At 38.8% G+C, this 15,171-nt stretch overlaps 1 protein-coding gene across 1 annotated transcript in view; it reads right to left on the reverse strand.

The window, feature by feature from the left end:
• The window catches only part of PTPN4 (protein tyrosine phosphatase non-receptor type 4), a 138,693-nt gene that overhangs the window by 18,528 nt on the left and 104,994 nt on the right, over positions 1–15,171 (reverse strand). The window contains exons 19-23 of the mRNA XM_077320550.1: positions 12,249–12,405; positions 7,737–7,903; positions 4,044–4,134; positions 3,167–3,228; positions 227–373 (exon numbers count right to left, since the gene is read on the reverse strand). Of these exons, the coding sequence (XP_077176665.1) occupies positions 227–373; positions 3,167–3,228; positions 4,044–4,134; positions 7,737–7,903; positions 12,249–12,405 (624 nt within the window). The remainder of the gene's footprint in view (positions 1–226; positions 374–3,166; positions 3,229–4,043; positions 4,135–7,736; positions 7,904–12,248; positions 12,406–15,171) is intronic.

Genomic DNA, 15,171 nt, shown 5'->3' on the forward strand with positions numbered 1-15,171 from the left:
GCATGGTGTCCATGTCTATGCTCTTTTGTGCCCATGGAAAGTTAGAAAGCTACCATCTTATTACCAATGTAGTAATTAAAACCCTGAAGGTCTTCTAGACCCTATTCACTTTGTACTTCTGTAATATACCCTGTTGTTAATTGTTAATGCACTCCAAGAAACCTCTCAAAAATTAAAAATGGATGAAAATGATGTATTTTATTGAATGCAGTAATGTAAGACTTACTCTGCCCCGTTCCACTTGAGTAGTTAACATTACAACCATAGAAGAGCCTTGTTCCCATGTCATCTGCCAAAAATCAGGACAAGTGTTGGGTAAAGGACCCTGGCAAGCAATGTACTTGTTTATTATACTGGAAGAAGGGATTTCCATCTAAAAATAGAAACACAAAATGTGTTTATTAGCTGCACAGCAACTTTTTTCAGATTCTGTTGATTCTAATTTTAACAAGATACAAAATCAAATCATCACAAAAGAGGAAAAATACTACACACACATACAGGAAAATATTTTTATGATGCCTTTCTACCTAAACATAAAAACAATTAAAATACATTGTAAATATAAAAGTCTACTGAAAATGTGTAAACAAATACACTAGAAGGGGGGCCCAAAACAGTTACTGGGGGGATGCCAGACAAAACAAAAGTCACCTTCTACTGGTGAAAGAAACAGATAGAGGGAGACAGACAAATTTCTTTGAGGAGGGAGTTTGTTGATATGGGCTTCTGGGGGAATGATGACCAGAATGGGAGCATTTTTAAAAGCTTCCAGACTTATCTCACTCAAGGCATATTAATGCCAGAATAGACAGAATTTATTTCTCTATCACTCCCTATAGGGGAGTTCTAAAAGTTGAATCCTCCAGGGGGGGAGGAGAGAACAGATTCCATTTTGGTTCAGATAACACCAAAATCAGATGAGATTAAGATGGCTTCAACCTCCCTATTTAAATAGGGCTTTTTATCTTTCTCACTATAAATCTGTAAGGTTTTGGCCCATTTCTAAAGATTTGCTTGGAACTACAAACTATTTTGGAAAGCTGGCAGTCTCTCAGCAACATTTGATTTTTCCGATAAGAAAGTTTTGGTAAGTTTATGGACTGTGAGCTGTGTAGTGTAGAGCAGTGGTCCCCAACCTTTTTATCACTGGGGACCGGTCAATGCTTGACAATTTTACTGAGGCCTGGGGACGGGGTAGTCTTTTGCTGAGGGACATCACCGCCGTTGCCTGAGCCCCTGCTCCACTTGCTTTCCCACCGGCACCCCTGATTTCCCGCTGCCTGCTGGGGGGCGCTGCCAGCAGCAGCTGCACAGTGCCACACCGAGGGGGAGCCCCAGCCATGGTGGCCGCTGGAGAGCATCAAAGGTGAGCTGGCGGCAGAGTGGTAGGGCAGCCCCCGAGGCAGCAGCCAGGGAAGAGGATGAGGAGCCGTGGCCCCGTATCAACTGATCCTCGGACTGGTCTCCGGCCCGGGGGTTGGGGACCACTGGTGTAGAGGACGATGGGTGATTTATGATGCTATAAACTCCCAAACTGTCTCTAAATTACATTGCTACTGTTAAGGAATATCAGGTGTTAACAATGTATTAATTGAATTCAGGAGGCTCCAATTTGGAGGCAGGGAGGAGCCATTTGAAGCACATGAAGTGATCTGTATTCTTTTTCCTCGGAAGGTTTTGACTTACTGTAGGATTATTGAATATATTGTGGATTATTCTTTCAGTGGATTGACAACTGGGTACCCTTTCCCCCTTTTCTGATCAGAGGTGTTTGGCCTGTTTTGAAGGGACTAAGGCCTTGGTTTCAGTGTGACACAGCAAAGCACAAAGAAAAGAAGAGCAATTTGGTATATCTGACAGGTAACTTAACAGGAAGATATAATTTTGGGGCATTATCTATCAGAATGTTGCTTTTGATAATTGCCTACATATTAAAATTACAAGAAGATTCTGGACCTTGATAACACCAACTGGCTAATGATCCCTGACCCCTCTCAAAATGGCCAATGATGGGCCTGGAGAGGGGCCCTGGGTAGGTGTGTACACAGCTATGCTTTCCAACCATATTCTGCACAATTGCGCCACTTCTGGGGTTTCTCGAAGCCTGAGGAATGTTTCGGGGGTTTCTCAATAATAAGTCAAGAAAGAGTGGATTAAATGGATACAGAATTTTAGAGAGCAAATACCTTTGCAGCAATGGGAATGGTTATACGGTAAAGAAAGAAAGTTTACAGGCAGCCAGACATTAAGAGAAAATTGGCAATTGGTAAAAATGTTTTTCAGATCGTGCATTTCTCCAAAGAACATTGAAAATGTCTTTGCTTGTTTCTTTTAAATACCTTACAATATATAGTAATTGTTGAATGACTTATATAACCTCTCTTTTCTCTTCTTTATCCCACTTATATTTCTATCTTTTTTCTTAAAAATAAAAAGGTGTCGCAGTTAAATCATTAATGGAAAAAACTTCAGGCTCTCACCTAAGCTCTATGGTGGACTGAACAGGGAATAATGTTGCTTCAGCATTCTGCTGGTGTAGATATGTTGTTGTAGGAGGCCCAAAATAGGTTTCTGCCTCTACATTACCTTGGATCATAGTATAGCTTTGGATACTAAATCTGCAATTAATCACAGGTCTCCTAAACATGATATGAGCCCAGTTAGGATACTCATATCTCAGATGAAGAGGTGCTGAGAATGAGGTGTCATATTGGTCACAAACACACAGAGCCACCAGCGGAACTTTGATCATGGGATGTTAGAGAAAGGGCACTTTGAACACTTCACTCAAATAACTGAGGAGGATGGCAAGCGTATTACAGTCTACTGCCAATAGTGCTTTGCTCAGAACCCTTACAGGTACTCCACCTCTTAACACAAGTTCTGACAGGGAGCCTCTACTCCTGGGAAAACAAGGACAATAAACCTCACAAGTAAGAAAGTAGAGAGAGCCCTTGCCTCAAGCAGGATTTGCTCTATCTCTCTGATCACCCATGCAACATGTAATCAGGATTGCATTCCACAACCCTGCTTCCCCCAATTAATTGCTAGTGGTGTCTTCCCAAAAGTAGCTCAAAATGCAAGGTAAATCTGAAAGGGCAAATTGAATCCCAAAACTCACTCCATGGACTAATGTACAACACCACCATTATCACCAACTCACATTTATATAATTTGCATTAATGTAATCATCATTACTCTTTAAAATGACCCGTGTAGCATCATCTGGAAAGGAAAAAAAAACACATCAGTACATTTGTAAATTCAGCAAAAGATAACAAATCAACATAACTGATTTTCATGGCCACATCACATCTGTGGAACTTAAATCCAGGACTGAGCCATGAACAGACAAGACAGATTTTACCAGAAACCTGAAAAAGTCTGGAGTTTACAGAAAAATTCCAAGTCTTAAAAAAAAAGAAAAGAAATAGCACCTGTAACAAATGCCTTTTAGTCATGTAGGGATTTCTAGATGGCAAAAGAAGTATTGCCATCTTTCAAGCTTGGTTTCTGTCAAGAAAAGGCAGGGGAAGAGGGCAAAGCCTTTCCAGGGCTGCTTTGACTTCTGAGGGAGGGCTCCTCAGGGCCAGACCTTGCAGCGACCATTGAATGACTTGATTACATGCAACTTGCATGACCTCACTCAGGAATGGTTGCTTGTTTTTGTTCAACACCAGTCAATGCACAAAAGTCAGTGTAGTCTAGTGGCTAGAATTTCAGGCTAGGACCTGGGAGATCCAGGTTTGAACCCAATTTGCCATGGAAGCTTGCTGGGTGACCTTATGCCAGTTGCACACTCTCAGCCTGACACACCACTCTATTTTATGGGAAGCCTAAGAAATGGGGAAGTAATACTCTCCATATTGTTTCAGCACAGCAAAACCCTAGAGAGGGAGTACAAGTGCCCTTCTTCCCCTACTGCCAAAGGGGTTCCTGTTATTTTTTAACAGCCATTCCTCACAACTACTCTATGGCTGTAGGGAGCCTGCACATCTTTGTAATGAATTTTAACGTTCATATTCCATTCAAGTACTTACAAGGCGAAATGTCTCTGTATCTATTTTTGGAAATGTTTTGAGGTAATTTGGCACAAGACATTGTCATCCCAGGCTTCTTCCTATACAGTTGCTGAACAGAAACAAACAAGGCAGGTAGTACCAAGAAAAAATATGACTAATCGCAAGATGGCTTATGCAAGCAAGGCAACATTTCATTTAAAAAATTACACTTTCCCCACACTTGCAAACAAGGAAGACAGCACTTGCACCTTGTACTTCTGCAACCTTTCAGGAAACTGAGTATTCATCATCACCTATGCCAACTTTCCCAATCAGGGTTTTGTGAAACTCTGGGCTTTCTTGCTGTTTCCCAAATGGGTGGGAGTTAATTAATTTTAAATAGCTTTTAAAATTTGTTAAACATTTATTGGGTGATATGATCAGATATGGTCATGTCAACCCACCCACCCCTCCCAAAATAGTAAGTGATGGGCCTGGAGGGCCCCCCAGGTGAGTATATACCCAGTTATGCTTCCCAACTATATTCTGCATGACCACACCACTTCAGAATGTTTGGATCACACCACTAAAGAATGTTTCAGGGGTTTCTCAATGGTAAAAAAGTTGAGAAACACTGACGTAAAGTTTCAGTAAAGACATATGCTGTGGGTGTGAGCAGAGATACTTACATCAAGGAAAGGGTCATGAATATTAGACAATGTATCAAACCTTAAAACTTGAGGTATCAAGCCTTAAAACACTGTGCTGTTTGCCAAACTTTTCTTATGAGCACCAGGCAAAAATGTATCTAAGCAAAAAACACCCAGATAATTTAGAAAACACGATAAATGCTCTTGTCCATTCCTAATTCTACATTCCAAGGTAGCTTAGTACATTCACAGCCTTATGTAGTCATACAAAGGAGCCAGAATCAATGAATTATTTCAGTTTAGTGAATATTTATCAATGCAAGAAACTTTTAAATCCCATGCTGCATAAAACAGCAGATGTGACATTTTGAATGTCACTTAATGCCTCAAGATAATTTGAGGAGAGGATGTGCTGCTGAAGAAGCCAGATACAGATAAGAAAGTAAAAAAATATTATGCATCTAATTACATTGGGGGGGGGGAGTTCAGTATACATCTAATTCTTTTCCTAAATTATATGATATGATAAAGAAAAAGCACTGGCAACACCAGAAAGAATTCCAAAGCTCTCAAGACTAATTATGTTTCTGCATAAAGTTTGAGCGAAGCATCCAATCTATGCATATATTAATGCACATCTAAAATATTTGAAAGGGAAAATATTTCCCTAAACCACTTATTAGGCTAGATCTACGGGGGGGGGGATCAAACTCACTGGAGCTGTCTTCATAAGCTACTGCCTTATATCAGACATAGCAGGTAAGAGATTTTGGCCATGTCAAAATTTGACCTATATTTCCATCTTCTGTTCCTACATACCAACAGTTCCATTGGAATATGCTATGTAACTGGAAGCAGCAGACAGACAGAATAATTACTACCATTTCAGAAATGTAGTTTAAGAGACAAACTGAAGCATGACTACATAAAAGAAACTGGGGGATCCTCAGGTTCATGTGATCCCTTCACATTTTACTGTCAAAACCTTGTTATCACAAGCTTTTGCCATTTCCTTTCTTGTATCCAGCTTTCGCCTGTCATCTTTACATTTACCTTCAGCCCTTTATGATTCCTTGTTATTCATGGTTGTAGGTTTGAAAGTAGCTAGTTCAGTGACTCTGGAATTCTGGCCCTTGTTTCGTTTGATGTTGAGGGAACTACAAGAACACATTATCTCCAACCATAGACTTGAAAGGTGGCTTTTGCTTTTGGAGCACTGAATAGCACCTGGACAGTGTCGTACCCATATGGTGGATCAAGGGGAGTGACAGGAACCAGGGTTAATAAGGATTAACAGCTCCTAGGGAGGTCAGTCTTAGCAAGGATTCAGAGATGTTCACATCACCGTTTCTTCCATAAAGCCTGCTTATTGAGAGCAATCAGGTGAAAGCTCACATTTAGCCAGGTTCAGAAGTTAAATGCTTCTGTAGCAATATTCTTTATACTTTTATCTGAGTCAGATCTATCTTTGTTCTGTTCTCTTAAACCCAGACTGTTTTCTTCCTCTGAAACCTAGATTATTCTCATCTCTTTAAATCCACATTGAACTGTGATTTGAGACCCTAATTTAGGAGGATAAGAACAAACAATACTTTGTAAGTTGTAAGAAATTATAGAGGTTTGTAGTGAGTTGGTTAACTTAGTACTTAGTTCCAAAAGTCATTAACTAGCTATTTCTATTTAGCTAGCTATTATTCTGCAGGTGACTCTATGTGAATGAAAATCAAATTCCCTTTGTCAGGATTAATAAAGTTATCTGGAGGTCCAGGGGGCTTGTGCCTGGTGTTATCAGAGACAAAAGCTGTAACTCCATATTCAGCATTGCATGCCTGTTCCCATTCCAGAACGGTGAACTGTACAAGTAGTTCTGCTGGAACATGAAACATGGAACGTGTTTTACCTGCGTATCTCTGTTGTTGGTTTTGGTTCTCAGAAAACGGCACTCTATTTGATCTAGTTAGATGCTCTGCCACCTCCAACTGGCTCCGGATCCCTGGCCCCAGAGAAGCACTTCAGACCTCGACAAGGGCCAGAGCCTTCTCGGTCGTAGCCCCCACCTGGTGGAACGAGCTCCCTGAAGAGATCAGGACCCTGTCCAAATTCTCACAATTTCGCAGGGCCTGCAAAAGGGAGCTCCTCCACCAGGCATTTGCTTGAGGCTGACTAGCCGAAAAACAGCGATTGCCCCCCCCAGAGACCCCCTCCCATGACCGAAGAATCTGACCAACCCAAAGCTGTGTCAATGTTCCTGTTAAATATTGTTCTGGTTGATATGTTATGATTGTTATATTTGTTATTTGTTATATTTGTTATATGTTGTTATATAAATATTTGTTATATATTTGTTGCAATGTTCTATGTAATCATGTTATACGATGTTATATGTAAACTGCCCAGAGCTGTATGGAAGGGTGGTATATAAATCTAAAATAAATAAATAAAAAATAAATGGAATGTCCAAAGACCTTATCCACATTTATCAAAGGTAACTCACATTCACTTTGAGAACCCTGATATTTTATGGAATTACTATTTTCAAATATGGAAAAAACAGACTTGTAAATCTCAAAGACAGCCTTAGTGTAACTGGGCTCATCAATCCTCCATAAAAATACTATTCCTTCTATATCTAAGATGAAAGGTTTTACCTATGTAACCAACCGCCTGGACACTTCAGGAAAGCAATTTAAGGGTTAACTTTAAAATCCCAAAGCCTATTTTCTTTGCTGAAGTTAGCTCAAGTGGACTGCTGTCCAGGGTCCTGAATGAAAAAAGGCACAGTCATGCAACCTCTGTAGGCAAAGCATTTCACTGCCAGTGAAACCACCCCCCTTTTTTTCAAGCACCTTTCCTAACACCTAAATGCAAACTAACTCCTCCCTTAGATCATTATAAGCCCACATCTTATAAAGGTTTTGTGTAGGGGAAAGTAAGGCATACCAACTGCCTGATTTATTTTGCTCACCTTATATAAAGCAATTTTGCAGATCTAGTCATAGCCTGATATAAGCCCTAAGGTCAAAGATTCTCATATAGAAAGCACATGGAGATGAACACAATGTCTGGGAGGCATTTCACTTACATCAAACTGAGCCAGGACAGTTCCAGTGATAAGCCCTTCTGCTAGTTGAAACATCGATTCTCTCAGAGCATTGTCATCTTGGTGGATACCATCTACTGGGGACTTCTCAGGGATGTACTGGAAGTCAGGTTCACTCTCCAGTTTCTCTTCTACTACATCATACACAGCTGCAACAAACCATAGTATTACTGAGAAAGGTTCAATTCTACCCAAATTTAGATTGCTGCTGCACTGAATATTCTTCATGACACAAATCATAATTATGCTTTCTGGAAAAAATAAATTTTCTTTGAAGAGATATTTTCTACATTTATTTTTAAAATATTCTAATTCTCAGCCATTTTTTATGGTGACTATAGCTTCAGAGTATGGCATTGAAAGGTCAATGCTGCAATCACTGAAGGCAAGACTGAGGATGAATCATCAACATTAGTCACTGCTATTAAGTAACATGAATTTTCAACTGTGCTTTGTTAAATAGAAGCACTCTATGTAAGATAAATCCCCCCCAATAGTTGAAAGTGTTATTTTACTACAGACCTAACTTCACAAATGGCAAGAGCGTAAGAAGATCCCCCCCCCAAGCAAAATGGGAGCCAGGTTTTTGTGTGATGATTTAATTCAGCAGAGGAATGTGTGCCAAGGAAAATAACTCATAGGTAGTCCAATAGTATGGACAATGCCACTTCCTCCTTAGTCTTGCTTTGGAGCAACCATGCAACAGAAAACTTTCTTGCCAATTATCACTTTAAGCAGTTACCCTGCATCCATTATTAGACACATACATAAATTTTACTGACAACCTTATGTATAAGCTTGTGTGTTGGAATACCACATATTTTGATTTACAAAGGAAATAGAGGTTTAAACATAAAGGAAAAAGAATCAGAACCCTTGAAATTGCTCCACGTTAATAAATTATTAAAAGGTTTCTCAATCAAATTATTTTTGTCAACTTATGTATTTTGAGTTCAACTTTTCCCCTGTATCACATTCACAGAAAAGAACATATTGTAGGTATTTTGATTTAACTAGTCAAATTAAGTGCTTCTCTTGGTGTTGACTGCAGTATTTGTTTAAATAAAAGACCCTGAAATGTAGAATTTAATTTCCTCCTCCACACTTCTTAGTTTCATTTTTGACCCAAGGATTGCTAACAAAATGTCTGGCATGTGTGTGTGTAACATGTTTTTCCAGACAGGTGATGAATTCAGGGCAATGGGCCATAGCATGCAAACTAGTGGAAAAACTAGGGATTTTGCTGGCCTTGATTAATTCACTATCCCTTGGATAACGGGAAGCCAAACTCTCATGACACCATAAAGGAGAGTGCTAGAGGAGGTCAACAAAAGAGTGATACTGTGCTCCAGATGCAAATAACTACTGCTATGATAAGGTCTTTTGACGAATTTCAGAAAAGAAAAGCATGATGAAGCTGGAATAAATAAAAACTTGTAAAGCATTACCAACAGACAAGACATAAACCCAACTCACAGAAACCTGCTGTCGAATGGAAGCAAGTAAACAGTGGGTTTGCATTCAGATCTGAATTGGAATTGGTAATATTTGATTTATTTATAAATTATCAGGACTCAAGGCTGAGCTATGAGTTTGAAAGGACATAAGTTTGAAAGGACACCAAATTATTCAAATAATCAAAATCACACAGACTGAAAAAAAATGTTCCAAAAGAAATCTCCCCAAACTGGATGAATGGGCTATAAAAATCATAAATTATATTTAGTGTAAATTGGTGTACAATGACTTCTCTAGGCAACAAAATCCTAACTTCATATATACACTGATGCTCTCTGAGCAGGCTAGAATTGTCCAGGAAAGATCTTACCAGCATGGTGTAATCAGTATCAACTCAAAACTCTCTTGACATCCAAGCAACACCATTCCCTTTCCTGTGGGTATTTGGGATTAGGGCAAAAGGAAGGTCATTTGTGGAAGCAGGGGTTTCCACCAAAAAGACAAGTTATGAACTTGAATTTGTTTAACAAAGCTGACAGAATCTTAATTATCTGAACACAAAAATTACATATAAAAATAGAATTCAAAAATAAGAATTTAAGTTAAATAAAGTTTTAAAATATTAAAAACAAACAATTTAGAGAAAAACTCCTGCAGGAAGACCCACGTTTCCATAGCCATCACCAAAGGTTCCTCTTCCTTAGTGAGCTCCCCTTTCCTCCAATGACAACAAGGAACAGGACTTCAGAATCTGAATCCAGTAAGATACCATGCTCTCTACATCTTGCTGAAGAAAGACACTTGTGCCCATGCCTAGGGCCTGGAATCAAGGACTGGGACAGGCATGTCTGGAAGATTGGGCATGTTTCTCCTCCTTACACTCCTTGGCAGACCTAGAATCTGTCAATAATTTCTCTGCTAGCAAGACATGGCTGAAACTGGGAGACTGATAGAAGTCCCTTCTACTAGGAGTCATCAAAAAGGTTAATGATGCGGAGTGCTTCTAGGGAGGCACTTCTTCCCACTGGTTGTGACTGCCCTACCCTGGACCACTGGAGAAAAGACTTCATTGGATGTCTTCAAATTCTAGTATAATAGGAGAAAAAGTTGTGTCCAACATGTATCTCTGCCCTGTACATACTTTTATTGGCTTCTACCATACCGTACCACCAATCAACTTATCTAAACTGAAAAGTTCCAAATGACTCACAGGTAAGATGTTCCAACCCCTTAATTATTTTATTGCCCTTTTATTCACCTTTTCCACTGCTAAAATACCCCTTTTGAGATATTTAGTATACTATTATATTCCAAATGCAGCTTTACATAGTTTTATAAAAGGTCATTACAAATATTGGATTTTTTTTTCAATCTTTCTTAATAATTTCCAAAACAGAATTTTCCTTTTTCACTACTGCTGCACACTGAATCAACGTTTACATCAAGTTATCTGCCACACACCCATGATACCCTTTCTGGTCAGTCACTGGTATATATCTAAAGTTAGGATTTTTTGCCTCAATGTTCCTGACTAGAGGAATGGGAAGGCGACTGTAAGATGCTTTGAGCCTCCTTCAGGTAGGGAAAAGCGGCATATAAGAACCAACTCTTCTTCTTCTTCTTTTTCTTCTTCTTTACACAACATTGAACCTCATCTGACCCATTGTGGAAGATCCATTTCAAACTGTTCCCAATAATTTCCCTACCTCTTCACTCCAAATTCCAGATATTTTTTAAAGAGTTTACTAATCATTGGTCCCAATGCCAATTTCTGCAGAACACCATTGCTTACTTGCTTATTCATTTATTCTATACCACACCATTGCTTGCTTGCTTATTTACCATATTTATTTTGAGGCTTCTATACCACTCCCTCGTGGCTAGTGCCTCGGGGCAGTTTACAACAAGAACTTGGTAACAATCACAAAAAAAACGATATATAATTATCATTTCATTAATTTATTTCTTGTCATTGTGAAAATGGGTTATTTTGTATGAGGACACGAAATAGATAGCCATGATAACTAAATGGTGCCTCTATATGCAGAGATGGTATACATCTTTGAATAACCATTACTGGGGATAATGGTTAAGGACAGCTGTCTTTCATACGCCACATATGGTTTTCAAACAGCATTTGGCTAGAGACACTGCTGGGCTAGATTATTTCCAGGTCTGATCAAGAAGTCTCTTTCAAAAAAGCACAGAAGGTATGGCTTACTACTGCAATATTTCTATGACCACACCACAAGTGAGAAGCCCATTTAATACATTTTATACCATTTTCCTACTAAAGGTGCAAAAGAATGGTTTGCAATAAAAAAGACATGATAAAAAAAGAAAAATCAAAGGGAAGTAAAAGACAACAAGTAAATTCCTTGCAAATGATATTTCCGTATGTATGTATGTATGTATGTATGTATGTATGTATGTATGTATGTATGTATGTATGTATGACCACTTTCACATGGTGACTTGTGGCAGGTAACAATCAAACCATTAAATATTAAAATTCCCTAAAACAATTATAAATTCCCTAAAACAATCACAAAATCCCTATATAAACCCTCCCTTTGGTGGCAAAAGTTCCCACCCCTCCCCTTGGCTCAACAGACTTTATTTGATAAGAATAGTGCCTCAGGGTACATCTACATGGGAGCCTGAAGTACCGGCTAGCCAGCAATGGAATTAATTTCTCTCTCACTGGTAGGTGTGATAAGCCCTCTAAACTAGAAGAATAAATATATTCCATGATATATTACACTATGAATCATCTTCACAGCCCTATTAGACAATAGTGACAACAGTAAGAGTGGGCCCCGAACAATAGCATGGTGGAACAGCAGAAAGTGAGGAATCAAACAGCTATCTCATTGTTTTTAATACAAGGAGCTTGGTATTCTAAACAGCTGTAGACAATCTTGAGTCTACAATAAAGACAGTAAAAGATTGATATCCCTCAAGTCTTGCTCTGACAGGGACATGGTCAGATGAAGAAAAAGGAAAGCATTTCCCCATACACATAAAATTACTCACCATTAGGTCGAACTAGAAGCACAAGTTCCCCTGAGTGCCTCTCACAGCTAGCTTTAATAAACATGACAACTTGATCATGGGTATGTTCTGATATATCCCTGCCATTGATCAGTACTACCTGGTCTCCTTCATTCAAACGAGGAACACAAATGTCAGCCTGCAACATGAAATGTTTCATGAAAAAGTGCTGCAGAAAGGACTTCCCCCCCTGCTCTTATTTTTAAGTAATAATTGCTTAAAGCAGCAGTTCCCAAACTTGACCAGGAGATGGTCAGGACTCGCCCACAGGTGAATTGCAAAGCTAAGACAGAAGAACAAGGCCACTGGAAAAGGAGCTTCTGGGAGGTTTGATGGAAAACTGAAGTTTGCATCTGCATAATGTATAAAATAGCCAATATTGATTTGTTGCTCATTAATGCTATATATTTACAAATTCCAAGCACAAGAAATTAAACTTGTTCAGCATTTTATGTTCCATATAAGGGAAAAATATCAAGACATTTTTACATAGGTTCTGAAAAAGTTTCAAAGTGAAGAACCAAAAATCAGATTTCAGTCATTTCAAAATAATGTCACAAAATATGTTGCAGTTAATAAAAGAAGACTGATTTGTATTGTGGCTCCCCTTGCATTACCCCAATAAAGCTGATTTCCCCATTGTAATAATTAAATTAAGCTGGGTGCAAAAAAACAAGGCAAAAATAATAATTATCAAAAGAAATGTCATTGACAAAATAATTTTCTAAGTTTTATGATGTTGAGGTCCAAAATAGCACACATAGCAATGCAAAAGAAATAAGCTAAATTCATGTAATCTTAGCAAATAAAACAATTAATTGTTCAAATTTACAGCCTACTATTATGTAGCGACCAACTCTGCACCAATTTGAGCCTAATGAAAAGCTTTTCAATATAAGAATAATATGTGCAGATGCATCTGATTTCAATTGTTTTCCTTATATCAACAACAATCAACATTTTCTCCTTCAACAATATATGAAATCTTGACATGTAACACACAAGGCATTATTAGACAATAGTATTGCTCTTGGTTCAAAAATTTCACTAGGACTGAATGAATATCTAAAACTAAGATCTAATGAATTATTCTTGAACTCTAATTTAATTCAAATTTTGCTGGTGCCCACAACTACTGTTACTGGCAAGAGCAGGCTTAATTTTCTACTGTATTTACTCTAAAGGAAGATTGCCTTTTTCACTTTCTAAAAGGGTGGGGGGGTCATCTTTAATCCACTGAGTGCAAGAAGTGATTCAATGTGCACATGGGGAAAGCATGCCAACTACCAGTAGAGAGAAATGGCAGCAAAAGTGAACTGGATGGATTTGCTGACTAGCTTTAGAAATTGTAGCTCCTTGGCCTGGCAAATGGGGTAGATATGGTCCTCTACTGGTCCATGTTTTGAGCTCAGAATAGTACTCCACACCAGCTTTTGCTTCCTTCTATACTTCAGACTTGATATGCATAGTAGTTCCCAACTCCCCCTAGGAAAGCAAAACTCAAAAAGCAGTGGATTTTACAGCAGTTTAACACAACAATAACTACAGCTGTTATAGGCTTGTGGACATGTTAGGAAGAGATAAGGAAAAGAGTGAATTTTAAATGGCCCTGCTGGCCTGGAGATGTAAAACCTTCTGTTGGTGAAGTGTGACTTCCTGGTCTACAAAAGCACTGTGAAGGATTTGGGCAATTTAACAGTACATTCCTAAGAGGCATTATACCCTTCTAAGCCCATTGTTTTAATGCATTTATAAGAGTGTGATTCTGTTTAGGAACACACTGCCAGTTGTTAAATTTATCTGTTTCTTTTCCTAGTAGTTTGACTCCTCCGTGTGTGTGATTAAAAAATAATTTAAAAAAGAATGATCCAACGTTACTTGTTAACATTTACAATGCTAAGAAGTGCAAAAAGTGAAAGAAATTACTTTCTTCTGTAGTGGATATTATGTAAAGGTATCCCCAGTGCAAGCACCGGGTCATGTCTGACCCTTGGGGTGACGCCCTCTAGCGTTTTCATGGCAGACTCAATACGGGGTGGTTTGCCAGTGCCTTCCCCAGTCATTACCGTTTACCCCCCAGCAAGCTGGGTACTCATTTTACCGACCTTGGAAGGATGGAAGGCAGAGTCAACCTTGAGCCGTCTGCTGGGATTGCTGGGATTGAACTCCCAGCCTCATGGGCAGAGCTTCAGACTGCATGTCTGCTGCCTTACCACTTTACATTAATTGCTACATGACAAACTTTGTTTACACTATAAGGAGGGTTTGTTTTAAATTAAGGGCCGTTTGTTTTTTATATATAACCTTCTCTTTTTAAAGAGGGTAGTCTTACATTCCTTTAGAGTAAATACAGTATTTATGCTACAGACAAATTATTAGCTGGGCACATGAACACAACTGCAATACTTCCAGGTTATATCAAGGTGCCATCCAGCGAACTCCCACTCATCCCTGCACAACTACATCATCAACAATGCAACAATAAATTGTTTAAGGGCTATACTACATTTCAGAGGACTCAAAAACCAAAAGAGAGATGAACTCATTATGTATATTTTTCCCCCAACTCCTTCCCTCCAGAAGTTCCTTATGGGACACATATTGACAAAAAGCCAAGCCAGCTGGGAGGCTGCCTACAGAAGAGAAATAGCCTCTTTATTATTATAGCTGTTTGTCAATGTGGGTCCCATAAGTTTCAGCATAATCTTTCATTGGTTGAAAGGAACTGCTATTGTGACAAGATTGCAGGAAAAATCCATACACACCAGTGCCTTCCACCAGCTGTTGGTTAGATCTAAATTCATGAATTCTTTTACAACAAAGTGGACAAGATTCTACCTTAGATTCCTGTTCCAGGAACAGAAAATTCTTTGTTCTAATCAAGAGTTAAGCAACTTGAATACAT

Source organism: Paroedura picta, chromosome 2 (genome assembly GCF_049243985.1).
Source record: "Paroedura picta isolate Pp20150507F chromosome 2, Ppicta_v3.0, whole genome shotgun sequence".
In the NCBI taxonomy this organism is placed as follows: domain Eukaryota; kingdom Metazoa; phylum Chordata; class Lepidosauria; order Squamata; family Gekkonidae; genus Paroedura; species Paroedura picta.